Raw genomic sequence first — 27877 nt, 5'->3', positions numbered from 1 at the left:
ATAGACAGCAAAGAGCCTGGGGTTGAACTGGTGATGAGCACAAAGTGCACAAAGCAAAAACACAAGGCACTTCTAAATTTCAAGGAAAAGTTGTATAGCAAATAAAAATATTCATGACTTACTAATAATATAAACACAGATGACTGATCTAATTAAAACCCCAAATAATAGAAAGATTAGGAACCGGAAAGTGTGCTTTAGTGGCAGGGAAAGGATTGAGGAAAGTGTCAAAATCAATAAACACTTAAAACAGAAAATTCAAGAAGTAGCAAAAGCAAGCATGTTATTCAGGGAACAAGCAGGTCAATGCTGTAAATCAATTTCAAGAAAAATAGTTTACTCTGTGGAGGAAAAAACTGGTGGGAACCAGTTTTAAAACTATTTGACTCTTGGAGTTCCTGTCGTGGCGCAGCGAAAAAGAATCCGACTACGAACCATGAGGTTGTGGGTTAGATCCCTGGCCTTGCTCAGTGGTGTAAGGATCTGGCAGTTGCTGTGAGCTGTGGTGTAAGTTGCACATGTGGCTAGGATCTGGTGTGGCTGTGGCGCAGGCCAGCATCTGTAGCTCCCATTAGTTCCCTAGGCTGGGAACCTCAAGGCAAAAAAAAAAACCTATTTGACTTTTTACGTACATATGAAACATTTTTATCAGTTATAAAAAAATAAGACCAAGTCCTTGTTCTTGAGAAGTTAACAGACATAAGTACCGACAAAGTGCATTCAAAGCAGTATCAGAATTCAGGAGAGTTAAGGCAGGAAAAATTAATTCTAACGTTTAATGCATATCTTGCTTACTGTGTGTCAGATCCAGAACGAAGTTAAGCGGACCAGGAGAGGATTTAACTGACTGCCAGGCCTACGGAATCGATCATTCATCCTTACTGAGCAGCTGAGGAAGCACACTAATATGAAAAAGTCACGGTCCCTGAGCCCAAACAACTCAAAATCGGCAGGTGGAAAAAAAACACCTACAAAGGTGATTACTACAATTCAGGGTGGTAAGTGCAAGCCTGACTTCAGGACAAGCAGGCGGCTGGGATCTTCACGGATGGAAATGCTCACCTGAGCCTACGTAACCGACAGGAGAGGCGACGGGTGGATAAACTAAGCCAGCTCAGGGTCCAGGCTCCATCCGCTCACGCACCCCATCCCGGGCCAGACCAACCTGGCAGTGTCTTTTCCCAGGGATCTGATCTGCGGTCAAAACTGGCCCCCTGATCTTTTTATAGATGAAGCCTACTCACCGACTCAGCCGCCGCTTCCTGCTGGTCCACCGCTAGGGCCCATGAGTCGGTGGCCATAGTCCCTTGCGCCGGTGGGAGGCAGGTGCTGGCGACCTTGCCCGGGCGATCCGCAATCCTGGGCAACCCTGGGCAACCCTGGCCCCACGGAGGGGGAAGTCATTCGCTCCGGCGCTGGGGACCGGAAGCGGCGCGCCGCAGTGACGTCGGAGTCCGCGCCGGCCTGACAGCCCCTAACCCCATGGACTGTCGCTCTTGCCGCTTTCGGACCCCCACCCCTTGAACTGCTCAGAGTTTCTTATTCAACACGCAGAACTGCAGACTGGGACAGTTATCTTTAAGTGCCGAAGCTCCTGCCAATGGGCTCTCCAACCGAAGAACAAAACCACATTCTTGCCCAGCACAGTGACAAAGATGTCAGAATATAAATAAACGGAATATACCAATACACAAATCCATTACGATAGTGAGCAAAATGAACCTGAAAAAGGCGGATTTTTATTTTATTCATTTTTCCAGGTTGGTAAATTTAAATGTGCAGGTGTTGCCTAGAGTGTCGAGAATCAGCCCTCTCAAACACTGGTTAAAAATTTGTCCCACAGACTGTATGGCAATACATTTACAGGAATTTAATCTTAAAAAAAATGCTCAGCAAGGGTGCTAGGGAAATGTATTCCAGGTAGAAGATCAGAGATACAGAGTAACCGAACTGTGTGTGTGTGGAACTGAACACAGTTTCTCGACCAATGACAAGAACCAGATAAGAATAAATTGGTAAGGGCTGGATGAAAAGGGCTGCACAGAGCAGTTTAATGAGCAAATGAGTTCACTTCAGGGAACTCGCCAATCTGGTGTGACTTTTAGATTTAGCCTTGCCTAGGCTAGAATCCCAGCTCTCTCATGTAAAGGTTCTGTGATTCAGATCATTTTTAAAAAGAAAAGGCGGGGGGGATGGAGTTTCTTGGTGGCTCAGTGGGTTAAGAATCCAGCACTGTCACTGCTGTGGCTCTGGTAACTGCAGCGGCAAGGGTTCGATCCCTGGCCTGGGAGCTTTGCAGGTGTGGCCAATAAATAAATAAAATTTCTAAAAATACTGGGCTTCTAGAAGAAGTAAAATAAGGATTAAGTGTGACACTTTCCCTTAACTGGGATCAAACAAGCTTCTCTTTCCTTGTTACTTCACTAGAATGAAACTGGGGAGTTCCCGTCGTGGCGCAGTGGTTAACAAATCCGACTAGGAACCATGAGGTTGCGGGTTCGGTCCCTGCCCTTGCTCAGTGGGTTAACCATCCGGCGTTGCCGTGAGCTGTGGTGTAGGCTGCAGACGCGGCTCGGATCCTGCGTTGCTGTGGCTCTGGCGTAGGCCGGTGGCTACAGCTCCGATTCAACCCCTAGCCTGGGAACCTCCATATGCCGCGGGAGCGGCCCAAGAAATAGCAACAACAACAACAAAAGACAAAAAACAGAAAAAAAAAAAAAGAAAAAAGAAACTGGGTATTTCCCTACAACCTGAGTGAGAAATGAATCCCCACCTCTCTTGTTTTGCCAATAATCCACTATAACAGATTAACTTCAAGTAATAGTGGGCTTTATTTGGAATTTTACCTGTAGACTCTAAGTTAAAATGTTTGGGAAAGGGTAGAGCACTTCCCAGAATCCTCTTCTTGCCATGACTCTTTCTCTCCTGCACTCTTTACAGGGTTAACTTGGGGAAGATTTCTTTGGACCCTACAGGTGAGGGTGTGCACGAAAAAGGCAAACATACAGTCTAACAGGCCATGACCTACAACTCATGTCAGAAGGAATCCTGGAAAGTTCTGCCAAATTATACTGATCACAGGGCTAGAAGAGGTTAAGGAACTTTTAAATTTAATGAGATTAAAAATAAATCATCAAAGATATAGGACTGTAAACAGTAGGATCCATTTGTGCAAATATAACAAACTCACATATATGCTTGTACATACTAAGACAGTGTATAAGATACACACAAAACTGGTATCACTGGCTGCTTCTAGTGAGGGGCTCTAGAGACTTCCTTTCATTGTGCACACTTCATCCTTTGAATAAATTTTCCATGTGCATGTTTTCCTTTTAAAATTGTACTTCAGACAAACAAAAAAAGGGAATACTATAACAAACATCTAGATTCCCACCTCAGGACTGAAATAAAACAAGATTCAAATGAAGCTCCTTCCATGCCATCCCGAGACAGAAGCTTTCTTGAATTTTAGTGCTTTTCTTTCCTATAAATGCTTTTAGTATGTACAACTTTTTCTATTAAAAAAAAAAAATCTCAAGGAGTTTCCTGGTGGCTCTGTGGATTAAGGGTCCAGCTGTGTCACTGCTGTGACCCTGGTTACCTGTAGTGCTGGTTCGGTCCCTGGCCTGGGATCCTTCCCCTGGCCATGGGTACGACCAAAGAAAAACTTAAAAATAAGCCCCAGGGTTCTAGACTTTCCTATGTCCACTCCCAACACCTGCACCATTTAAGACTCCTACTAAGAAGGAATCGGATTTCCAAAGAGGGGAGTGGAGCGAGGAATCGGGGGAATAAGAGCACCTGGATCAGAATTCCACCTCCAGCATTTTCACTCACGCGACTTTAGGCTGCCCCTGTCTCCTCTGAAATCACGGTAGGCACCCACCTCCGGTCCCAGGACTCAGTGAGATCACAAGATTAAGGCCTTCGGTCCAGTGCCTGGCCAACGGTGAAGGCTCGATTAAATATAAGCTATTATGGTTATTCCTGTTCCCTCCCCTGGGGTGGGGGCGAGGAGAATGCCTTAATGAGGAAAAAAGAGTCTCCTTCCTACCCTCAGAGATACTCACATCGCCCACAGGCAGGGCGAGCGGAAAGCACCCTAGAGCTTGTTCTCGGACACGGCCAGCAGCCCCGGCCATCGTCCTTCAGCATGGCGGCTCCTTCGGCCAACGGCCGCTCACAGCCCCCGCCTCATTGGCTGAGGCCCGGAAGCCGGTCCCGCCAGCCAATCAGAGGGGAGGATGGCAAGCCTGGCCCTGGCGCGCCGAGGTACCTAGGAGCAAAAGGCCTGGATCTTGGCTCCACCGGGGGTCGCCTTTGGGTATTCGAGACTTTTTCCTTTTTTTTCCACTTTAACTTTTTAAAAGTTATTTTTGGCCAAATGTCAGGCTCCCTCCTTAAACTGGGAACTGCATAAACGCAAGGGCAGTGTCTGTTCTCCTTAATTTTGATCTCTACAGTCTAACATATAACAGACTTATTTGGTGAATAAATAGATTAGGAATGCACATACACTCCCCACCCCCCCTCATCAAACTTTTTTTTTTTTTTTTTTTTTGTCTTTTGTCTTTTTGTTGTTGTTATTGTTGCTATCTCTTGGTTCTTGGGCCGCTCCCACGGCATATGGAGGTTCCCAGGCTAGGGGTTGAATCGGAGCTGTAGCCACCGGCCTACGCCACAGCCACAGCAACGCGGGATCCAAGCCGCGTCTGCAACCTACACCACAGCTCACGGCAACGCCGGATCCTTAACCCACTGAGCAAGGGCAGGGACCGAACCCGCAACCTCATGGTTCCTAGTCGGATTCGTTAACCACTGCGCCACGACGGGAACTCCCGATCAAACTTTTTAATGTTTGCCTCTGAACAAATATGTGAAGAAGCTCATTTTCTAGTTTAGGCCACTGGTACTCCAAGTGTGATCCCCTAGCAGTAGCATAGATAACACTAGGGGGCTTATTAGAAATGTGCAAAGTCTCGAACTTTGCTCCAGATCTACTAAATCGGGATCTGCATGTTAAGATCCTTAGGTGATTCCTACAGCACTTCATGGTATGAAAAACAACTCTTCAGCCAATTCCATTTGACTTGATGGTAAATAAATGAACATTCAAAGTCCATTTTATAAATGATAAAAGTAGCTTAGGGAGTTCCTATTGTGGCTCAGTGGGTTAAGAATCCAACATAGTATCTGTGAGGATGCAAGTTTGATCCTTGGTTAAAGATCCAAGCATTGCTTGAAGTTGTGATGTAGGTTGAAAATGTGGCTTGGATCCCATGTTGCAGTGGCTATAGCATAGCTGCAGCTCTGATTCAACCCCTAGCCTAGGAACTTCCACTGCAGATGTGGCTGTGGGGAAAAAAAAGTTTGCTTAGGTGCTATAGAACCTAAGAGTACTTCCTTCCAAAACTAAGTATATTAGTAGCACTATCTTGAGCCCCTGTTACCTTCATCTTGCCTGGAGTTGACGGTCAATCAATATTCTACTGCAGAGCAAGCTCTGTATGTAGCACTCACTCTTACCTGCAGGCTATTTGTTTAGCCCAGAATAAATTAGATGTTTCCTAAAACAGACAACTAGCATGTTGCATTAATATAGTTTTCCTGGGAGTTCCTGTCATGGCTAATCGGTTAACAAATCTGAAGAGCATCCATGAGGACGCAGGTTCCACCCCTCTCAGTGGGTTAAGGATCTGGCGTTGCCATGAGCTGTGTTGTAGGTCACAGATGTGGCTTGGATCCCGGAGTTGCTGTGGCTGTGGTGTAGGCCGGCAGCTACAGCTCCTATTTGACACCTAGCCTGGAAATCTCCACATGCTGCAGGTGTGGCCCTAAAAAAAAAAAAAAAGTAAAAAAAGAGATAGTTTTCCTGGAGCTCCCGTTGTGGCACAGCAGTAACGAATCTGACTAGTAACCATGAGGTTTCCGGTTACATCCCTGGCCTTGCTCAGTAGGTTAAGGATCTAGCATTGCTGTGAGCTGTGGTGTAGGTCGCAGACATGGCTTGGACCCTGCGTTGCTGTGGCTGTGGCATAGGCCGGCAGCTATAGCTCCAGTTCGACCCCGTAACCTGGGAACTTCCACAGGTGCAACCCTAAAAAAAAAAAAAAAAAGGATAGTTTTCCTTCTATGACTTCCCATTGTGGCTCAGTGAAATGAACCCAACTAGTATCCATGAGGATGTGGGTTCAGTCCTTGGCCTTGCTCAGTGAGTTAAGGTTTGGGTGGTGCTGTGAGCTGTGGTCTAGGTTGCAGATGCAGCTCGGATCTGCTGTTGCTGTGGCTGTGGTGTAGGCTGGCAGCTGTAGCTCCAATTTGACCCCTAGACTGGGAACCTCCATATGCCTCAGATGTGGCCCTAAAAAGCCCAAAAAAAAAAAAAAAAAGGATCCAGGGTTGCCACGAGCTTTGTTCGCAAAGTAGCTGCACCTTCGGCCCTAAAGGAAAAGATAGTTTTCCTTCTATTAAAAATATTTTCTTATGGCCACACTCATGGCATATGGAAGTTTCCAGACCAGGAACTAATCAGTGCCACAACTATGGTAACATTCAACCCTTTAACCCACTGTGTCAGGCTGGGGATCAAACTCGCACCTCTGCAGTGACTGGAGCCACTAGGAGTTGGATTCTCAACCAGCAGATTCTCAACCAGCAGGAAGTTACGCCCTACCCCACCATTTCTTTTTTTTTTTTTTTTTTTTATCTTTTTAGGGCCACGCCCGAGGTATATGGAGGTTCCCAGGCTAGGAGTCAAATTGGAGCTGTAGCTGGTGGCCTACACACAGCTCACAGCAGCTAACAGCAACACCAGATCCAAGCCCAGTCTGTGCCCTACACCACAGCTCATGGCAAGGCTGGTGCTTAACTCTCTGAGCAAGGCCAGGGATCCATTGTCCTCATGGATGCTAGTCAGATTCATGTCTGCTGAGCCACTATGGGAATGCCACTCCCCCCACCCCACCCTATCCCATCCCATCCCACAGGCATTTCTTGCAGGAAATAGGCTTCATTCAGCCTCCTTGACCTTCTGAGTTCCAAAGGGCAGATTCAGTTACTAATCAGTGAAAGGAGGGAATGCCAAAATGAGAACTAAAGCCCCTACCCAGATGGAGGATGGTAACTTCAGAATGACAAAATTCCTGGAACACCACTCTGTTACCTTATCACCAACCCATCAGAAGAAAATCACACACCCTGCAACCCTCATCCCAAACTGTCTATAAAAACCTGTCTCCCAAATTGTGGATTTGGGGGGTTTTAAACACAAGCCACCCTTTCTCTTTGCCTGGCCCCGCAATAAATCCTTCTCTGGGAGTTCCAGTCGTGGCGCAGTGGTTAACGAATCCAACTAGGAACCATGAGGTTGCGGGTTCGATCCCTGGCCTTGCTCAGTGGGTTAAGGAGCCGGCATTACCATGAGCTGTTGGTGTAGGTTGCAGACGCGGCTGGGATCCCGCGGTGCTGTGGCTGTGGCGTAGGCCGGTGGCTACAGCTCTGATTCGACCCCTAGTCTGGGAACCTCCATATGCCACGGGAGCATCCCTAGAAATGGCAAAAAGACAAAAAAAAATAAATAAATCCTTCTCTGCTCCAAATTCCAAGGTTTTAGTTTGTTTGACCTCACTGTGTGTCAGGCACGTGAACTTGTATTTGGTAACAATATCTTTAACCCAATTATGTCCAACAGCACAATTTCATACCTTCATATTTAGATACAAAGGTTAACAGTGGAGAGGTTAAGGTCATGGGCTCAAAGCACGGGTTTGTCTTTTTGCCTTTTCTAGAGCCGCACCCGCAGCATACAGAGGTTCCCAGGCTAGGGGTCTAATCCAAGCTACAGGTGCCGGCCTACGCCAGAGCCACAGCAAGGCGGGATTGAGCCGCGTCTGCAAGCTACACCACAGCTCATGGCAATGCCGGATCCTTAACCCACTGAGCAAGGCCAGGGATCAAACCCACAGCCTCATGGTTCTTAGATTCGTTACTGCTGTGCCACAACAGGAACTCCAGTATACACAGGTTTGAATCCTGGCTCTTAGGCTTACCTTTCAGTGTGAGCTTAGGCAAGGCGGTTACCTCATTTGGAAAAGGGATGCCAGTTGACTTGCCTCATATGCAGTTTAAAAATTAAAATAATCTAGGAAATGTTTAACATAATGACTTGCATATAAATATTTGCTATTTTCCTAAGGCAAATCGAGAACAGCCGCCAATTCAATTGTCTCGCAAAGAGTAAGTTATTTCTTACTCCACACCAAATCCAAGAAGGTCTGACAAGGACAACTGGACCCATGGGCACCACATATCAGAATCTCTAAGGTCTGCATACCACTCTGCAACTAAAAGGAACACAACTATACACTAAGAGCTGTGACCGCTACCAAACACACGTCACCCTTCCCCCTTATCAACCATGTCAACTATTAGGACTTTGCGTAAGGCTACTAAAATGTCGGTCTCCAGAGTCCGCATCCTTACTTGTCACGTGACACGTCCCAGTCCCTACTTTCTTGGCCATTGCATCAGCCAATTTAGTGCCGCCTTCCCAGAAACCAACTGACAAGCTGGTTCGTTCTCCAGTTGATTGGCATGTTGGCTGACCAATACGGTAAGGCGCGGCGGGGCACTTTCCAGCGGCGGGCTCTGGTTGGACCGGACGGTGCGTGTTGCGGCCGCTGGTGGCCAGGGGTCGGTGTGTCTGCGTGTCTGCGGGAACAGGTAAATGCAGTCTCCTGGCGGTGGGCTCTGAGGGAGGAATTAGGAGCCGCGGCCCCTGGGAGAAGGAGGCGGGGGCCCTGAGAGAGTTCTGGGGCGCCGCAACAGAGGCTAGGGCCCGTGTCTGGTACGTGGGCCGGGCTCCCTTAAGACCTCGAACCGGGGCCTGGGCTGGAACCGGGGCAGCCGCTGGGCGACAGGGCAGGCGGAGAGCGGCCTTTTGTTAGACTTCAGCACCGCTGGGGGTAGAGGGACCTCGCCGAGGGCAAGACCTTGGAAGGATCACCGTTGTCATTGACCACCCTCCCAAAGCTGAGGTTTTTAATCGCCACAGGTTTTAATCCCCTAGGGACGGGTGGGGTTGCGCAGGTCCCTTGCGGGTAGGGTGGTCAAGACCGGTGGAATCAGGCTGTGAGCCGTCCTTAAAATTAGCTAAATGGTGATACTAGTCCAGGCTCCTCTGAAAGCACTTTCTGTGCTCCATCACGTTCAGCTATTATTTTTTCAGACGGTCTGCATTTCCGGTGTGCTTTAAATTCATTCGCTATTAAAGGATTATTTTACTGTGAAATACTTACTTAACAACCACCATATTGGGTGCTGAGGATATACCCGTAATGATGAGCAAAAACCATCAGTCTTGATTCCCACTGGGCTGGAACTTACAGCCTGTTGGGGAGATGGACGTTAAGCCCTCAGAGGCACGTGGAAATTGAGAAAGAAGGCACCTAGGGCTATGAGAATAAAATTGGGGGAGACTCTGGTCAAGAAGACTTCCTTAAATAGGTCTCTTTGAAACTGAGATATCTTGGAGTTCCCGTCGTGGCTCAGTGGTTAACGAATCTGACTAGGAACCTCGAGGTTGCGGATTCTATCCCTGGCCTTACTCAGTGGGTTAAGGATGCCGCGTTGCCGTGAGCTGTGGTGTAGGTCGCAGACGCGGCTCTGATCCCGCGTGGCTGTGGCTGTGGTGTAGGCTGGCGGCTACAGCTCCGATTAGACCCGTAGCCTGGGAACCTCCATATGCCACAGAAGCGGCTCTAGAAAAGGCAAAAAGACAAAAAGAAAGAAAGAAAGAAAAACTGAGATACCAACAATGAGAAATTAACTAGGAAAAGGGAAAGAGGAGGAATAGGGCAGTCAACTTACCTGGCAAGTCTAGAGCCTGTTGAAAGGTCTGGTGGCTGGAGCCTTAAACCCAAAGGCCATTGTGGTTTAAAGTACTTAAGATCTTTATGGCTTCTGCTGGCAAGTGGAATCTGACCTCTTTTGTGCTACCACTCCATCCAGTGTAGCCTTTCATTATACTTATGTTGGATGAATGGATGGTGATGGTGATGCAGTTTTTAATATCCCTGGCATCCACAGCGGTTAACATTAATATATTGGATCCTTTTACGTCATCCTGCAGTTCTGTGTATGACTCTCCCCCTGAGGAGCATAGACTCTCGTTCATCTTGGTTCCCAGCATATAGTATGTGTTCAGTATGTTGAGTGAATAAGCAAAAATGGAAAATTCACGTGTCTTTTGGAATGGAACTGCTTATTTACCTCCGGCAGCGCGTTTAGAGGAGAAACAGTGAACCTTCTGTAACGGCTGTGACGTTGCTGCTGCTTGGTTAGGAATTAGTACCATTTGTTCATTGTTGCCACCACTATTGAGATCCTTTGAGGGCCATGATGATAAGGGACAGGAAGAAAGTGGCATGACAGTTTCTAGAAATGCTAGCCTTGACTCCTCAGCATGAACAAACCTCAGCTGTGGAGATTTTAGTCAGCTCTTTGGCTCTGTCAGCCAGTGTTTCACCATCTTTTTGCCCAAAGGGCTTTGAAAAATGAGTTGATTGAGTTGTGAATAAATCAGTTGAAATTGTGGTTAAACATAAATCTAGGAGTCCGCAGGAGTTCCTGTCATGGCTCAGTGGTAAGGAACCTGACCAGTATCCATGTGAACTCGGGTTTGATTCCTGGCTCATTTCAGTGGGTTAAGGATCAGGTGTTGCCGTGAGCTGTGATGTAGGTATAGATGTGCCTCGGATCTCGAGTTGCTGTGGCTGTGGTGTAGGCTGGCAGCTACATTTCCAACTCAACCCCTAGCCTGAGAACTTTCACATGTTGTGGTTGCAGCCCCTAAAAAGGCTAAAATAAAATAAGGGGCCCAGTTTCATTATGTTCTTGTGTTCTCTTTGTTGTATCTTCCTCCTAAGAAGGAAGAAAACTTTGAGCTAAGTAAGGGAACAGTAACAGTATCCAGTTTGTTCCCATTTACAGATTGCTTCCCAGTACAGGATGGCTTTTGAGCCCCACACCTCAGGTGGAGTAGGCAGAATAGATACACTTTTTTGCCGAAAAGGAAACAAAGTTAGGAAAAAGTGACTTTTTAAAGGTTAGAGCTAGTTCAAGAATTCTAGGTAATGTTGTGAATGAGATGGTTCGTATTTTTCCAGACACTCAGTGCTAGGAGGCATTACAGCTCCATGCCAGTGATTAATACCCTCTACCAAGGCCTGTCACTTCTTTCTAACCTGCCTGTTGGAGAAGGCATGTAATGTATGTGAATGAGCTTTGAAATTGTAAAGTTGTTTTATTTCCTGCTTTCCTTCTCTTCTGATCTGCTTTCTCTTTCACTGACTCTGCCCTCCCTCTTCAGTGTGGCTCCAGCATCCTCACTCGCTCGTGGTGGAAGCTGGGAAGGCAGCAGTTTACCAGCTGGGTTCTGGAGGAGCCAAGTGGAGGCAGGTACATTCTTGCCACTTGCAGTCCCTTGTGCAGATCGGCCCATCCCCAGGTTCCCTGTTGATGGCAGCAGCCTCCGCAAGATGGTCGGGCCAAACCTAGAGGCCCTGGCTTTGAGGATAGTGGAACTTTGCACTAGGCATGTGAGTTACTTCAGAGCAGGAAGGTTCCTTAGAGTTTATTTAGTATGGGCCTTTTGTTGGTGAAGTAAAGTAACTCCCTTAAGGACTTGGAGGTAGGACTGGAACCCAGGTTTCCTGAGCCTTCCCCCATCCCCAGTGGTGTCTCTGCTAGATTGAACTGAGGTTTTTTGTTCCCATTTCCTAATTCCTGGCCTAGAGTTTAGTGCAGAGGATGCTCCATTCATTTTTGCAGTGAATGAATGCATGAAGAACCTCCCTGCTGCTCTACCTAATGTGTTGATGTATTGAACCTACTGAGGTTGGCCTTGGGCAGGAAGAGCACGTGGGGCTGCTGTCTGCTGGTGCAGCAAGTTTTCCTTCGATGATGACTTTAGCCTTGGACATTACAACATAGAGGCTTTAAGATCAAACAGCACAGCAATGTCCTATTTCGACTTGGCCTGAGAAGCTAGGAGTCTTGTGTAATGCTTACTTAGCTCTTAGTTTCAATTCCCTTAATTTTCTTTTTTTCCTTTGGTAGGTTCCATAAGGTTATTTTCAAGATGCATTCAACCCTGACAGCAAGTGAAATCCGGCAGCGATTTATAGATTTCTTCAAGAGAAATGAACATACCTACGTTCACTCGTCTGCCACCATCCCATTGGATGATCCCACTTTGCTCTTTGCCAATGCAGGCATGAACCAGGTAAGGGTGTTTTCTCTTCCCCTTGGCTTTTTATCCACGTAGGAGGCAGCAAAGCAGCCCTGGAGTCAGAATCCAAGTTCTATAACTTAGTGTGTTACCTTGTAGAATTTACTTTATGTCATTAAACCTCTGCTTCTTTGTTTGTGAAATGAGGAATAGTAATACTGTCTGCCTTTAGGTTACACTGAAGAGTAAATAAAGTAGTACAGGAACTCCCACCGTGGTGCAACGGGATTGGCGGTGTCTCGGTAGGGCTGGGCCAGCACAGCGGCTTGGGTTGCAACTGCCTGCAGCTCAGATCTCATCCCTGGCCCAGAAGCTCCATATGCTGTGGGGCAGCCAAAAATGAAAAAAAAAAGAAAAAGAAAAAGTAGTGCTTTGTTTGGCACATACCTCAAGTGCAGCCCTAAGAAAAAGGGGGGGGGGGGAATGTTCACCAGTGTTTGAAGTCAGTACTTGAACATTATTATTTATTTATTTATTTATTGTCTTTTCTAGGGCTGTACCCACAGCATATGGAGGTTCCCAGGCTAGGGGTCTAATCGGAGCTATAGCCACTGGCCTACAGAACAGCCACAGCAACTCAGGATCTGAGCCGCATCTGCAACCTACACCACAGCTCAAGGCACCGCGGGATCCTTAACCCACTGAGCAAGGCCAGGGATCAAACCATGCATCATGGTTCCTAGTCGGATTCGTTAACCACTGAGCCACGACGGGAATTCCAACTAATATTTAATTATTGATGAAAGATCCTGATGCTGATGGATTGAATTTGTTTGCCTCTCAGGAAACATACAGTCTGCATCTAGTCTATAAAGTTTTGCCTTTTTTTTCCTCCTAAGGAAAAAGCTGTATCTTATTAGAATCAGACTGGGTTAATTTTGCTGAGCCCTGAAGAGACTTGTTAACTCTGTTATTGCGGTTCTGGTTCTCCTTCATCTTTTTATTGTCCTTGTTTTCCCCTTTGTAAAATAAGTCAGTTCTTCAGGATTCTTTTAAAGCTGTGCTTTCATTCTTTTTTTTTTTTTTTTTTTTTTTTGGCTGTGCCCATAGCATGAGCAAGTTCCCAGGCCAGGGACTGAACCTGAGCCACAGCACCGACAACACTGGATCCTTAACTGGCTGTGCCTTTCATTCCTGTTCTAGGGCATGCATAGTTTTATTGATTTTTTTTTTTTTTTTAACTTCATTGTTGTTATTGTTTTTGGCTGGGGCATGAAGCATCTTGACATGGGACCTTAGTTCCCAAATCAGGGATTGAACCCATGTTTCAGTGGTGAAAGCACCAAGTTCTAACCACTAGACTATCAGGGAATTCCTTAAACTTCTTTCTTTGTCATCTTTTTAGGGCCACATCAATGGCATGTGGAGGCTCCCAGGCTAGGAGCCCAATCGGAGCTGTAGCCGCTGGCCTACAGCTCATGGCAGTGCCAGGTTGTTAACCCACTAAGTGAGGCCAGGGATGGAACCTGCGTCCTCATGGATGCTAATCAGATCGTTTCCGCTAAGCCACAACAGGAACTCCCTGAACTTCTTTCTTAAAGCAGCTGCCGCCAGTGCCAACATGGATCCACTGCTGAAGAAATTTGGTTAGTGGGATTTATGTTTGGGACAGTTGGACTATGAAAGATACTTGAATGTTTGATTGTTAAAGTTTTCTCTTGAAATAATGGGAGCATTACAAGTTTGTAAAGGTGTTTAAGTTCTCCTGTGGTGCAGCAGCGTTAAGGATCCAGCAGCCCAAGTCGCTACTGTGGCGTAAGTTCCACATGCTTTGGGGAATGCCCCCCCCCCAAAAAAAAGCGTTTATAAGAATTTTTTCAGTACGCCTGTGACACTGAAACTTCTTTTATCCACTGGAAGTGGATTCAGGTTAGATGGTGCCTTCAGGGGCTTCCTTTGGAGGTTCTCTGGGTTCCCGGCTTAGCCCATGAATCCACCATTGCCTAGGATGTGCCTCACTCTGGGCTAAGTTGGCATTTTCTTTTCTTTCAGGCTTCTTCTTTGACATGGAAAATTAGAGGCAGTAGGAACATTTTCCACCTTGTGCAACATGAATTACAGTGTTATAAAAGTGCTTTTCAGTTGTGAATCCCATGCATACACTTGGAAGTGGAGGCATTGATTTTAGGTGGACTTATCCAAGGTGATGCTCTTTCTAGAACACTGGAACAATTCTTTTCTACTCAGGCAATCTAGGCACAGGTTTTGTCTTCTCCCACATGAGCTGACTGTACTTGGCTGAAGGACCCTAGGGTAAACATTCTCTGAATAATAGTACTGGTAGCCTGCATGTAGGATTTACTACATGCCAGGCACTGTTCTGTGTCGTACCTAGATTAACTCATTTGATCCTCACTCTACCATCCTGCTGAGGCACTGAAGGCTTGAATAAACTGCCCAAGCTCCTGAGGCTGGTAACTTCTGGATCGTGGGTTTGAACACAGACAGGCGTTTCCTTATGTGCTCTACTTATTGCCTATTAATCAGAAATACCTTGACTTTTTTTTACTTTTTTTTTCCTTTAAAAATTTTGAATTATTGGAGTTCCTGTTGTGCCCAGTGGGTTAAGAAACCAGACTAATATCCATGAAGACACAGATTCGATCCCTGGTGTGCTTGGTGGGCTAAAAAACAGCGTTGCCATGAGCTGTGGTGTAGGTCATAGACATGGGTGGGATCTGGCGTTACTGTGGCTGCGGCATAGGCTGGCAGCTGCAGTTCCAATGTAACTGCTATCCTGGGAACTTCCATGTGCCATGGGTGCAGCCGTAAGAAGGCAAAAAAAAAAAAAGAAAAAAAAATTGAATTAGTACTTGCTAGACATCTGTTCTTTTTCAGGTAATATTTTAAGTGCTAGATATACAGAACTAAGTAAGTATTTTTTGCTTTTAAGGAGTTTATGGTCTAGCACAGGACTGTATAATAGAAACTTCTCATTGAGAACTATGTCTAGACACTTACATCACAACACAGCAATGGGAGGAAAAAGTATGTATACATGTATGTGTAACTTGCTGTACAGCGGGAAAAATAAAAGAAATTATTTTAATGATCATAATTCTGTTTTTGTTTTTTGTTTTTTTTTAATTTTTTAATTTTTTAATTTTCCCACTACAGCAAGGGGATCAAGTTATCCTTACATGTGTACATTACAATTACATTTTTTTCCCCACCCTTTGTTCTGTTGCAACATGAGTATCTAGGCAAAGTTCTCAATGCTACTTAGCAGGATCTCCTTGTAAATCTATTCTAAATTGTGTCTGATAAGCCCAAGCTCCCGATCCCTCCCACTCCCTCCCCCTCCCATCAGGCAGCCACAAGTCTTTTCTCCAAGTCTATGATTTTCTTTTCTGAGGAGATGTTCATTTGTGCTGGATATTAGATTCCAGTTATAAGTGATATCATATGGTATTTGTCTTTGTCTTTCTGGCTCATTTCACTCAGTATGCGATTCTCTAGTTCCATCCATTGTTGCTGCAAATGGCATGATGTCATTCTTTTTTATGGCTGAGTAGTATTCCATTGTGTATATACATAATTCTGTTTTTTTTATTTTTTTATTTTTTGCTTTTTTAGGGCTGCACCTGTGGCATGTGAAGGTTTTCAGGCTAGGCATTTGATTGGAGCTGTTAACCACTGAGCCATGAAGGGAACTGCCATGATTGTTTTTTTGTGTTTTTTTTTTGTCTTTTTAGGGCTGTACCTGTGGCATATGGAGGTTTCTAGGCTAGGAATCGAATTGGAGCTGTAGCTGCTGGCCTACATCTGCCAGATGTGCGCCACATCTGTGACCTACACCACAGCTCATGGCAGCACCAGATCCTTAACCCACTGAGCAAGGCCAAGGATGGAACCTGCATCCTCATGGATACTAGTCAGATGCATTTCCACTGAGCCATGACCAGGACTCCTGTAATTCTGTTTCTAATCACACACCAGCTGTGTGTGATTATTGAACTAATGTGACTTAGTGTGACCAAGTTGTATTGATTTTACTCCCATAAAGTTCTCTTCTTGGCTCAGAGGTTAACAGTTCTGACTAGTAACCATGAGGTTGTGGGTTCTATCACTGGCCTTGCTTAGTGAGTTAAGGATCTGGCATTGCCATGAGCTGTGGTGTCGGTTGTAGATGCAGCTCAGTCCAGCGTTGCTGTGGCTGTGGTGCAGGTCACGGATGTGATGCTGGATCCTTAACCCATTGAGCAAGGCTAAGGATCGAACCTGCAACCTCATGGTTGCTAGTCAGATTCGTTAACCACTGTGCCACCATGGGAACTCCCCAGCAGGTCTTTAAAAAGTTGAAATATTTCTGAGTTCACATTGTGGCTCAGTGGATTAAGAACCTGACATCATATCCATGATGGCAGGCTCCATTCCTGGCCTTGCTCAGTGGGTTAAGGATCCACCTTTGCCACAGGCCGTCGTGTAGGTCGCAGATGTGGCTCGGATCCCTTGTTGCTGTGGCTGTGGCATAAGCCGGCAGCTAGCTGTAGCTCCAACTTGACTCCTAGCCTGGGAATCTATGTGTGACGGTAAAAAGAGAAAAGAAAAAGTTGGTATGTTTCCTTTCTTTTGTAGTTCAAACCCATCTTTCTGAATACCATCGACCCATCTCATCCTATGGCAAAGCTGAGCAGAGCTGCCAATACGCAGAAGTGTATCCGGGCTGGGGGCAAACACAACGACCTGGACGACGTGGGCAAGGATGTCTATCATCACACCTTCTTTGAGATGCTGGGCTCTTGGTCTTTCGGAGATTACTTCAAGGTAAGTTCAAAGAGGAGACCATTGGGAATTTGAGCAAAAGGGTCATTTCTACTAAGGGCAATAGGGTCTCACTGCTTGTTTTAAATTTAAGATATTGTTCAGGAGATGCGGTAGTGAAGAACATTTATTAATTCTAAGACTTCCTGGATGCAGTACCTGTAATTTGATGATTTCAGTTTACATTTGGATTACTTGTATAAATTGATCCTGAATTTGACTGTTTATGGTGAAGGTATTGTATCATTGTCTTTCGAAGATCTGGACCTCTCCTACTCATACTACATAGATTTTGTTTTTTGGCTGTGCCTGTAGCATGCGGAAGTTCAGGTTGGACCCACACCACAGTAGTGATCCAAGCCACAGTCTTGACAATGTTAGATCCTTAACCTCTAGGCCACCAGGGAACTCCTCATACTAAAGAGCTTTTGGATTGGTCATGTTCCACATCTTTCTTTTTGATCTTTTTGTAGGAATTGGCCTGTAAGATGGCTCTGGAACTTCTCACCCAAGAGTTTGGCATTCCAGTTGAAAGACTCTATGTCACTTACTTTGGTGGGGATGAAGCAGCTGGCTTAGAACCAGACTTGGAGTGCAAACAGATCTGGCAAAACTTGGGGTAAGAATGCAGCTCACGTGTTGAGAGTATGAGTATGGCGGAGTAAAATGGTGCCAGGGTCAGGTGTTACAACCTGGCATGCATTGCCATTTCTTAATGTGAGGTGGAGGTGGCTGGGAGTACTTATCCTTTAGTGCATCCGTTGCTTCTTAGTAGGTGTACTTAATCATTCTGTTTTTTTGTTTTCTTTTTTTGGCCACCCTATGGCATATGGAGTTCCCAGGCCAGGGATTACATCTGAGCTTCAGTTACAACCTAAGCTGCTGCTATGGCGATGCTGGATCTTTAACTCACTGTGCTGGGCTGGGGATGAAACTTGAGTCTCCCAGGACACTGCCGATTGTGATGCGCCACAACGGGAACTCTGATCATTCTGTTTTTGAAAGCCAACATAAAGTCTCTCTCCTTTTTGTTTTTGTTTTTGTTTTTGTTTTTTTGCTTTTTACATATTTTTGGAAATTTTAGCAATTGTGCATATAGTGCATGTGTTGTGAAATTTCAGACTATATGGAAAAGTAAAAAATAGGAAATAGGAGACCCCTTAGATTCATTATTGTTAATAATTTGTTTTGTTATGTGTATTTTGTATTCCCTTGTAGTCTCTCTTGAAAAGAATCGCGTTTTGTTTCCTCAGCAGCCTTTGATTGCAGGCTCAGCATTAGTAATTGCCAAAGAGTGAGCCTTTTTTCAAGAAATGCATAAGGTGGATTTGATGGATGCGAGTCTGCAGAATCCTGTCAGTGGCTATAACTGGGCTTATCTTCCCCGCTCTGTACAGGCTGGATGACAGCAAGATCCTCCCAGGCAACATGAAGGATAACTTCTGGGAGATGGGTGACACGGGCCCGTGTGGTCCCTGCAGTGAAATCCACTATGACCGGATAGGTGGTCGGGATGCCGCCCACCTCGTCAACCAGGATGACCCCAATGTGCTGGAGATCTGGAACCTCGTGTTCATCCAGTATAACAGGTGGTCTTGGGGTCCTGAACCACTTCTGCCAAGAGCAGCACCTTTCCCCAAGCCGAGTAGCGAGAGAGGAACTCAGCACATGGCTGTCTTCTATCCTTCTCTCTGGGGACAGTGGGACAGCACCGGAGCAGACACCGAAGGCATCGTGGGATCTCGTGGACGTTCATTAAATTTTATTTCTCAGGTTTTTCTCTCTGATCTGAGATAGGGCTGAACCTATTTTTTTATAAACTAGTTTTTTCCGCATAATACCTGCTCAGGGGCTATTTGTATAATGGCATTTTTGCTGTGATTTGGGCTGCTGTTTTCAAGCTCATTTCCTTGGAGCTTGAATCACTCTTTAATGGACCCCAGAGAGTTTCTCCCTTTTCTCCCCCCCCCCCCCCCGCCCCAACAAAACAGTCAGAGGCAAATGGCAAATAGTTATGCCTGCAAAGTGCTAAGTGAGTTTTACCCAGCAAGGGAGAGGTGGCAGCCCGAGTCCTTTTTCATCTTCCTCTTTCTCTGGCTCTCACAGAGAAACCGATGGTGTTCTGAAACCTCTTCCCAAGAAAAGCATTGACACAGGGATGGGCCTGGAGCGACTGGTGTCTGTGCTGCAGAATAAGATGTCCAACTATGACACTGACCTTTTTGTCCCATACTTTGAAGCCATTCAGAAGGTACTGGTCCTCCTGCAGACTCCTGGGGTGGTTTCCAGGCTGACTCTCAGTGCTGTCAGATGAAACAGTCACATGCTTTGCCAGGTGGGGGGACCTGTGACATTCTGTCTACTTCGTTGTCAATAACACAGGTTCTAAGCACAGGCACTGTAATTTATCAAGTGTAGGGGCCTGGCTACTCTTCTCTCTTGCTCCTGTCTTCTTTCTAGGGGTTATAGGATCTGGCAAGAGGGTCGTCCTTCTCCTTAGGCCCCCTCAGCCCTCTCCAAACCTCTTAGGGTAAAACAACACCAGAATGGCTGCTGCTTGGTGAGCTACCTGCTGGTTTTTTCTGTAGGGCACAGGTGCCCGGCCATACACCGGGAAAGTTGGTGCTGATGATGCTGATGGGATCGACATGGCCTACCGAGTGCTGGCTGACCATGCTCGGACCATCACCGTTGCCTTGGCTGATGGTGGCCGACCTGACAATACAGGGCGGGGGTAAGTGTGTTACATGCTGGGCAGGGTTATGATCGATACTGTGAGGTTTGTGGCTCTTTTTGGAACTTACTGTTTTCTGGGTAGTTGGAGAGATCTTTTTTTGTGGGGGGTGGTATAAAGGAAGTTTCAACTCATTTGATTGATTGATTGATTGATTTTGGCTGCACCTGTGGCATTTGGAAATTCCTGGGTCAGGGATCGAACCTGCACCAGGATTGAATCCGAGTCACAGCAGTGACAGCTCCGAGATCATTAATCTGTTGAGCCATCAAGAAACTCTCTCAGCTTATTTTAGCATTCGTCATATGAAGTCTTTGCTGCTAATAAGTACAAGATGATAAGGATTGTATGTAAAGTTGTGTGGTAAGATATTGGCACTGGCACGGGTGTGGTGGATACTGATTAACCCCAGGGAACTTCATTGCAGGCAGGACCTGGGATTGTGGGCATCAAGTCAGCCTTCTGGTCTGTACTTCTTGCCTCCATCTCTGGTTCAGCAGAACAAGGTTGGAAAATATACCAGGGTTACTCCCTAGTTATCCTTGATGCACATTTGTGGATGTATTACTGAGTTGCGTGCTGGAATTAATGACCGCGGGGGAATGCAGAAACAAGCAGTTTTAAGATAAAAGAAAGTCTCTGAAAGAGAAAGAAAAAGTTGGTCATGTTGCTTTGGGCAGAATTCCAAAGAACCTACTGCAAAGTGCTGGGCTGGGCATGTTGTCTAGCAGGGGACTGGGTTCTGCCTCACACAGGTACGTGTTGAGACGGATTCTCCGCCGGGCTGTGCGATACTCCCATGAGAAACTCAACGCCAGCAGGGGTTTCTTTGCTACATTAGTAGATGTTGTCGTCCAGTCCCTGGTAGGTATATTTCCTGCTCACCTCTTCTGTACTAAAGCTCACACTCTAAGAGGGCCGGGGTGGGAGATACCACACTGTTAACAAGAATTTTTAGGGGAGTCACAGCATGGTCCCTGACTTCACTGGGCTCAAATCTGTGTTTCCTGTTTGCCAGGGAGATGCATTTCCTGAGCTAAAAAAGGACCCAGATATGGTGAAGGACATTATTAATGAGGAAGAAGTGCAATTTCTCAAAACTCTCAGTAGAGGCCGTCGCATCCTGGACAGGAAAATTCAGAGCCTGGGAGACAGCAAAACCATTCCTGGTAAGGACCCATTTGTTCATCAGGCTGATTATCTTTCTAGAAGAGAAGCCCTTTCTCACAAAGTGACAGTGGACTCCCCTGTCTCCAAAGGCTGAGCATACCTTGATTAACCTGCTTTTGGTGTAAAATGGGGCTTGGAGTAAGATTATAAAAGTAATACATTATTGTGGCAAAGTATTCAAACAGTATACAAGAGTGAAAATCCTGTTTCCCAAACTCATTTCTGAGAAGTAACAACTCTTCAGATTTTGGTGTATAACTATTCAGGACTTCTCTCCTTTTATATAAATGTATATGGGTGGGTGTGGGTGTGTGCAAGCAAAAATGGGAATGTATAGTATATAACGTTTTGCAGCTTGCTTTATTTTTTGCCAGACAGGAAAGTTCATTCTAGAAGTTTTTACTTTTTTTTTTAGCTGTACCTATGGAATTTGGAAGTTCCCTGGCCAGCGATGGAACCTGGGCCACAGCAGTGGCAACACTAAACCCTTAACTGCTAGGCCACAAGGGAATTCCCTAAACATTTTTACAATTTATTGAAACATAATATGCAAGGTGAAAACCGAACACACTGGTGTTCAGATTAAGAAACAGAACTTTTCCAGGGACCTCTTGGGCTTCCCAACTAGGTCGATCCCAAAAGATTTGATGGATTTTTCTGACAAGTACTCACAGTCAGTACTAACTGGCCTGGCTCTTGACTCCCTCCTGTCCTCCTGGGAAGGGCTGAGGATGGCAAAGAAGGGGGCCGTCCCTGTCACTCTTACACGATCCCTTTGTGCTGTGTAGGGGACACTGCTTGGCTCCTCTACGACACCTATGGGTTTCCAGTGGATCTCACGGGACTGATTGCTGAAGAGAAGGGCCTGGTGGTAGATATGGATGGCTTTGAAGAGGAGAGGAAACTGGCCCAGGTAAAGCATTTGGGAAGTAAGCAGGAAACTCATCACCAAGCAAGGCAGGACTTGGCTGCAAAGCAAGACTTTCCTTTCATTAAAGACTCAGAAATTCTGTTTTCTTCCCAAGACCAGTGAGTCTCAAGTTGGGGCAGTTTGGCCCACCAGGGGGTATTTGGCAGAAATGTATAAAGACATTATTTTTTGGTTTTTTGCAGTGGGGGGTGGGGAGAGCAATGTTACTGACATCTAGTGGGTAGAGGCGGGAATGCTGCTCAGCATCCTTCAGTGGCCAGGCGCCCTAGAACAGGCCCCAAATGTCAGTATTGCTGAGATCAAAACACTCTGTTTTAGGAGTTCCCATTGTGGAGTAGTGGAAACGAATCTGACTAGGAACCACGAGGTTGCAGGTTCGATCCCTGGCCTTCCTCACTGAGCTAAGGATCCGGTATTGCTCTGAGCTGTGGTGTAGGTTGCAAACGTGGCTCGGATCTGGCATTGCTGTGGCTCCAATTTGACCCCTAGCCTGGGAACCTCCATATGCCGTGGGTGTGGCCTTAAAAAAAAAAAAGATAAACCCCCCTCTGTTTTAGAGCTTTACATTGGGCATAGTTGAGAAGGTTTGAGTCCATCAGAGTTTTTCTCTGACATTAAGATAAATTTTGTTTATTTTTCTTACTGGCAGCTGAAATCACAGGGCAAGGGAGCTGGTGGAGAAGATCTCATTATGCTGGACATTTATGCTATTGAAGAGCTCCGGGAAAGGGGTCTGGAGGCAACAGATGATTCTCCAAAGTATAATTACCATTCGGACTCCAGTGGGAGCTATGGTATGATGCTGTGCTCTTTTGGGGTGGTTTTCAATAGATAAGTCTCAGGGTTAGGAACCCAGGATGTCCATGGTAGGCCTGGTTGTGCAGTGCTGCGCAGTCAGGGTGTAATGTTATAGAGACCCTTGGCGGTTGATTTTCTGACTATTTTGGAATAACTGTAGATTCACAGAAAGTTGTAAAAAAAAAAAAAATTTACAGGGTGATTCCTTATACCTTAAACCCAGTTTTTCCTAATGGTAACATCTTGCAGGAAATAAGGAAAATGACAGTGATACCACCTATAGTGGCCGTTGAATTTTGCATCAGGATAGTAGTGTTCTAAAGTTAAGCCCACTAAAAGAAATGCATAGGTGGTACATGGTTTTGCTTTTTTTTTTGTTCCTGCAGAGATAGCTAAATCCATCTGAGGAAGCCCACAAAATGAATACATTCTTTAGGACTTGATCTTGGAGTAGGGAATTTATTACTGCCCTTAAATACCTACTAATCCGATTCTCCAGGTTTCGGCTCATAGCTCAGAGTTAGGGTAGCCAAGTGTACCATTTTCCCACAGTTGTTCCTCATGTCCTGGGAAACGGCTTGGTCCCAAGCAAACTAGGACCCCTGGTCACCCCTACTGAGTATTCTCTATAGAAAACCAGCATGTTAAGCCCTTTTCTGGAGTCTCATAGGCTTGCTTCCAAAATAAAATTAGACAGGGCCTAAGGAGAGTTTGAGAAATAGAATGCAGCCAAAGCCAGCTAAGAAGTGTGATGTTTTCCGCTTCTGTGCAGTGTTTGAGAGCGCTGTGGCCACGGTCATGGCCCTGCGCAGGGACAGGATGTTCGTGGAAGAAGTGTGCACAGGCCAGGAGTGTGGAGTGGTGCTGGACAAGACCTGTTTCTATGCCGAGCAAGGAGGGCAAATCTACGATGAAGGCTACCTGGTGAAAGTGGATGACAGCAGTGAGGACGTGAGCCAACTGTTCTTCTTTGTTAGCTGGGCCAGGGGTCCAGCGAGGGGCCGGGCCTGGACTGGGGCAGCTTCTCTCCCAGCCTTGGGGGGCACACACCACCGACCTCTGGGTCGTGTTCCATGGTCAGCATTTCTGAAGCTGGGGGAGCAGCTTCTTGTGTTGTATCGCCTTTAGGGCCCCTTGTAGCCAGATCCTTGCCACTGGGCTGCTTAGGTTGATGCTTGGCTCCTCCAGGCTTTCCTCATAAATCGGGAGAGACAGCTCTCTGGAGGCCAGCTGTCCTCATAGAAGATGCGGCTGTAGCTTTGCTACCACTGGCTCTGTGGTCTTGGATGAGTTAGCTCGTCTCGTGGGCTTGAGGTTCCTTATGGCGACTCTTAATTTTCTAAGATGCTCCTTAATGGAGTGTGTGTGTGTGTGTATGTGTGTGTGTACACACACTTGTATTGTGTATTTAAAGTGGTGTGTTTATGTAATGATACATAGTAGTCCATGTGTATATATAATATATATCATGGTATTAATGGGGGGCTGTGTGTATAACATAAAAGAATTCATACACACACACACACACACACACACGCATACGCATATATACGTGTACACATACACACATGTGTATGTTTCCGTTGACTTACCTGTTGGTCTTTGCCTTGACTCCTCTTAGAAAACAGAGTTTACAGTGAAGAACGCTCAGGTGCGAGGAGGCTATGTGCTGCACATAGGAACCATCTATGGCAGCCTGAAAGTGGGGGATCAGGTTCGGCTGTTTATTGATGAGGTGAGTTGCTTTGTGCCGGTCATCACTGGATATGGTTGGTAATCCTCTCCCCCTCCCCTTCTAAAAAAATTTCAGCTTTATTGAGGCATAACTGACATAGAGATTTATAAGATATTTAAAGTGCACACCATGGTGATATGATGCACGTTCTGTTTTTTTGGTTTGTATTTTTGGCCATGCCTATGGCGTGTGGTAGTTCCTAAGCCAGGGACCGAGCCTGCACCACAGCAGTGACCCAGGCCACTGAGGTGACAAAACCAGATCCTTAGCCTTCAGTGCCACAAGGGAACTCCTAATACATTCTAAAAAAATTAATCTCCTTCTCTGGCTTTTAATTGGTCCATCATTATTATCCCTAAAAGAGAAATTTTAAGTAGATTATAAGTAAAGTGTGGGAATAAATCTTATGAGAGACGTGAGTGAGAGGTAAATCTGTGTTCCCAAGTCAGACCATGGTGATGTCAGTTGAGATCCTGTAGTTTTGTTTTCACAGATTGCCTTTCTCCAGCTTAATCTCAAATACTTCTTCCGTAGCCAAGGATCTTTTATTAAGAAGTAGATTCTAGAGTTCTCTGGGGGTCTGGTGGTTAAGGATCCTGCGCTGTCACTGCTGTGGCTCAGGTTCAATCCCTGGCCTGGGAACTTTCTCATGCTGTGGGAAAGAAATAGGTTCTGCTGCATGTGACGGAGCTCCAAAATAATTGTAGTATAAACTGAGGTAGAAATACGCTTCTCATCTGAGAGTCCAGGCTGATCAGAGGCCTTTCCCACAGTCATAGGACCTAGTTCTCTGCTTTTGGTTCTACCATGATTGCTGGGGCGCTGCCCTTGGTGATCCAAAAAGGTAGCTATAAGATCGATTTTCTGGGCCAGATTTAGTGAACTTTTTTGGTAAAGTGCCAGGTGTTTGGCTTTCTGAGCTCTGTGGTCTCCATCACAATTACTCAGGTCTGCTGCTGTGGCACAAAAGCACCACAGACAGTATGTAAACACATGAGGGTGACTGTGTTCCAATAAACCTAGTTATAAAAATGGACCACAGCCGTTAGGATGCAAGTTCAATCCCTGGCCTGGCTTAGTGGGTTAAGGATCCGGCATTGCCGCAGGCTGCCATGCACTGTGGCATAGGCTCTAGCTGCAGCTCCGACTGGGTCCCTAGCCTGGGAATTTCTGTATGCTACAGGTGCGGCCCTAAAAAGGGGGGGGAGAAAATGGACCGCAGGATGGATTTGGGTCACAGGCCATAATTTGCCAACTCGTGCACTAGACAGTGGGAAGAAGGAAGGGGAGGGCATTTTCCTTCCCTTTAAGGGTAGGCATCACTTCTGCTCACAGCCCGTGGACCAGTGCTTAGTCACACGGCCACAGTTAGCTTAGTCACACACAGAAGCTGTAGGCTTTATTCTGGGCAGCCGTGTGGCCAACTGGAAACTCTAGTACTGGGAAGAAGGGGAGGGCAGGTTTGGGGGCTGACGAGCAGTTCACTCCAGAACTCTCCACCAGTCTGCTCCTCCCTTTACAGCCCCGACGGAGGCCTGTCATGAGCAACCACACAGCCACCCATATCCTGAACTTTGCCCTGCGCTCTGTGCTTGGAGAGGCTGACCAGAGAGGCTCCCTGGTTGCTCCTGACCGCCTTCGGTTTGACTTCACTGCCAAGGGAGCCATGTCTACCCAGCAGATTAAGAAGGCCGAGGAGCTGGCTAATGAGATGATAGAGGCAGCCAAGGTAGGCTGGGTTACAGGTGAGCTCCTGGGTCATGAGCTTCCCTCCTTCCTGCCCCACCACTTTCTTTCTATGGTCTCATTCTGTTCCGTGCTCAGATCTGCTTATAGAATGATTCTCAACTGCTGCGAAAGGGCCAGTGCTGGTGTTTAGTGGAGGGGCCTTAAAGAGGGCTTTCTCCACCCCCCACTCAGGACAGCCAGAGCTCTTCGAGTTACGACTGTTTGACATACCACTTAAGAGCTGGTTCACACTTTAACAATAGTTGGAAATTCCTATTTTGATCCCTGTGACTTTACACATGGAGCCTTATCTCGGGAGGTTCAGGGCACTTGATGGCAGAGCCCTGCCTACAAGACCACACCGTCCTTTGCTGCTTCCCCTGCACCTCCAGAGAAGATCTTGTCCCAGCTCCTTTTCTATCTTCTTTCCATGACAGCCCGTCTATGCCCAGAATTGTCCTCTGGCAGCAGCCAAAGCCATCCAGGGCCTGCGGGCTGTGTTTGACGAGACCTACCCCGACCCTGTGCGAGTCGTCTCCATTGGGGTCCCGGTGTCCGAGCTGCTGGATGACCCCTCCGGTCCCGCTGGCTCACTCACTTCTGTTGAGTTCTGTGGGGGAACGTGAGTACCTCGGGGGGAGCAGTGGGTGGACCTGCCTTTTATTAATTTTCATCACCCTCAGAGGATGTGGGAAATAGGCTAGACCAGCTAAGTTTGAAACGGGGGCCTCAGAAATCAGTTGCCTGGAGTTCCCATCGTGGTGCAGTGGTTAACAAATCCGACTAGGAACCATGAGGTTGCGGGTTCGATCCCTGGCCTTGCTCAGTGGGTTAAGGATCCGGCGTTGCCCTGAGCTGTGGTGTAGGTTGCAGATGTGGCTCGGATCCCGGGTTGCTGTGGCTGTGGCGTAGGCCAGCGGCTACAGCTCCAATTCGACCCCTGGTCTGGGAACCTCCCTGTGCTTCAGGTGCGGCCCTAGGAAAGGCAAAAAGACAAAAAAAATAAAAAACAAAAAAATAGATAAAAAATAAATGTTAAAAAAAAAAAAAAGAAATCAATTGTGTAACAGCATTACTGGGAGTCAGCATTTTCGTGTTCCCATCAGACCCCTCCTGTCTGACGTTGACATCTGCTGGGTCTGTGATGAAATGTTCATTCTAGGAGCGAAAGTTGGAAATGTTACCTTAATAACCTACCTCCTAGCGGCTTACTCTTGTTTCCTGGGCTGAAGGCCTGTGAGCTCCTGATTCAGCAAGGCCAGGGGGCTCCTTTCCATTCCCAGGCCTCACCTCATTCCCTTTGCTGCCTGGAGCAGCATCTCGGAGTTAACCCTGTTGCCTCAGAACCCCTGAGTCAGGCCCATGGTAGACCCAGCTCAGTCTGGCTGTGGGCAGAACCTCTTGTTTCTGCCAGCTTGGAGTCCTTCTGGGAGGTTCCTGCTTCCACAGGAATCAGGGTGAAAAGGACATTTTTAAGGCCATGGTAGGGCCCATCCAAGGCCCGCTAGGAGCCTCAGGCAGGCAGAGAGCAGCGGGCTGAGAGGATGGGGTAGGGATCTGGGTGTTCACATTCCAGGGCTCTGTCGAATTGGGCTTTCAGATGAGTCCCATGTGTGCCTTCATACATCATTACATGACACTGCAGGGCCCAGGAAACAGTTTTCAGAGATATTACACCATCCATGAAGAATGACTGAGAGTAGGAGTTCCCGTCGTGGCGCAGTG

General features: G+C 46.6%; 2 protein-coding genes across 10 annotated transcripts in view; one reads left to right on the top strand and one right to left on the bottom strand.

Moving 5' to 3' along the window:
* Nucleotides 1–1402, bottom strand: part of DDX19B (DEAD-box helicase 19B) — a 28653-nt gene extending 27251 nt beyond the window's left edge. The window contains exon 1 of the mRNA XM_003126872.5: nucleotides 1245–1402. Within this exon, the coding sequence (XP_003126920.1) occupies nucleotides 1245–1301 (57 nt within the window). The 5' untranslated portion in view covers nucleotides 1302–1402. The remainder of the gene's footprint in view (nucleotides 1–1244) is intronic.
* AARS1 (alanyl-tRNA synthetase 1) overlaps nucleotides 1–27877 on the top strand; it is a 70673-nt gene that overhangs the window by 38922 nt on the left and 3874 nt on the right. Inside the window, exons 1-17 of one of the 9 annotated variants that reach the window (XM_084959608.1) lie at nucleotides 8661–8848; nucleotides 11169–11271; nucleotides 11372–11460; nucleotides 12121–12286; nucleotides 16871–17059; nucleotides 17530–17675; nucleotides 18454–18645; nucleotides 19163–19307; nucleotides 19645–19790; nucleotides 20546–20654; nucleotides 20809–20959; nucleotides 21749–21873; nucleotides 22541–22685; nucleotides 23462–23640; nucleotides 24311–24424; nucleotides 25947–26153; nucleotides 26590–26774. In XM_084959608.1, coding sequence (XP_084815734.1) covers nucleotides 12143–12286; nucleotides 16871–17059; nucleotides 17530–17675; nucleotides 18454–18645; nucleotides 19163–19307; nucleotides 19645–19790; nucleotides 20546–20654; nucleotides 20809–20959; nucleotides 21749–21873; nucleotides 22541–22685; nucleotides 23462–23640; nucleotides 24311–24424; nucleotides 25947–26153; nucleotides 26590–26774 — 2177 coding nt within the window. In that variant the 5' untranslated portion in view covers nucleotides 8661–8848; nucleotides 11169–11271; nucleotides 11372–11460; nucleotides 12121–12142. Of the gene's footprint in view, nucleotides 1–8660; nucleotides 8849–11168; nucleotides 11272–11371; nucleotides 11461–12120; nucleotides 12287–16870; nucleotides 17060–17529; nucleotides 17676–18453; nucleotides 18646–19162; nucleotides 19308–19644; nucleotides 19791–20545; nucleotides 20655–20808; nucleotides 20960–21748; nucleotides 21874–22540; nucleotides 22686–23461; nucleotides 23641–24310; nucleotides 24425–25946; nucleotides 26154–26589; nucleotides 26775–27877 lie in introns of those variants that run through there. The other 8 variants (XM_084959607.1, XM_084959606.1, XM_021093791.2 and 5 more) reach the window with 8 other exon arrangements.

The sequence above is a fragment of the Sus scrofa genome, chromosome 6 (genome assembly GCF_054392235.1).
Source record: "Sus scrofa isolate SSC_HxYL_T2T_F1_AM1 chromosome 6, Sscrofa_HxYL_maternal_Yorkshire_Landrace_v2.0, whole genome shotgun sequence".
Classification (NCBI taxonomy): Eukaryota; Metazoa; Chordata; class Mammalia; order Artiodactyla; family Suidae; genus Sus; species Sus scrofa.
The sequence above is the reverse complement of the archived record's forward strand: the minus strand, read 5'-3'. Positions and strand labels throughout refer to the sequence as shown.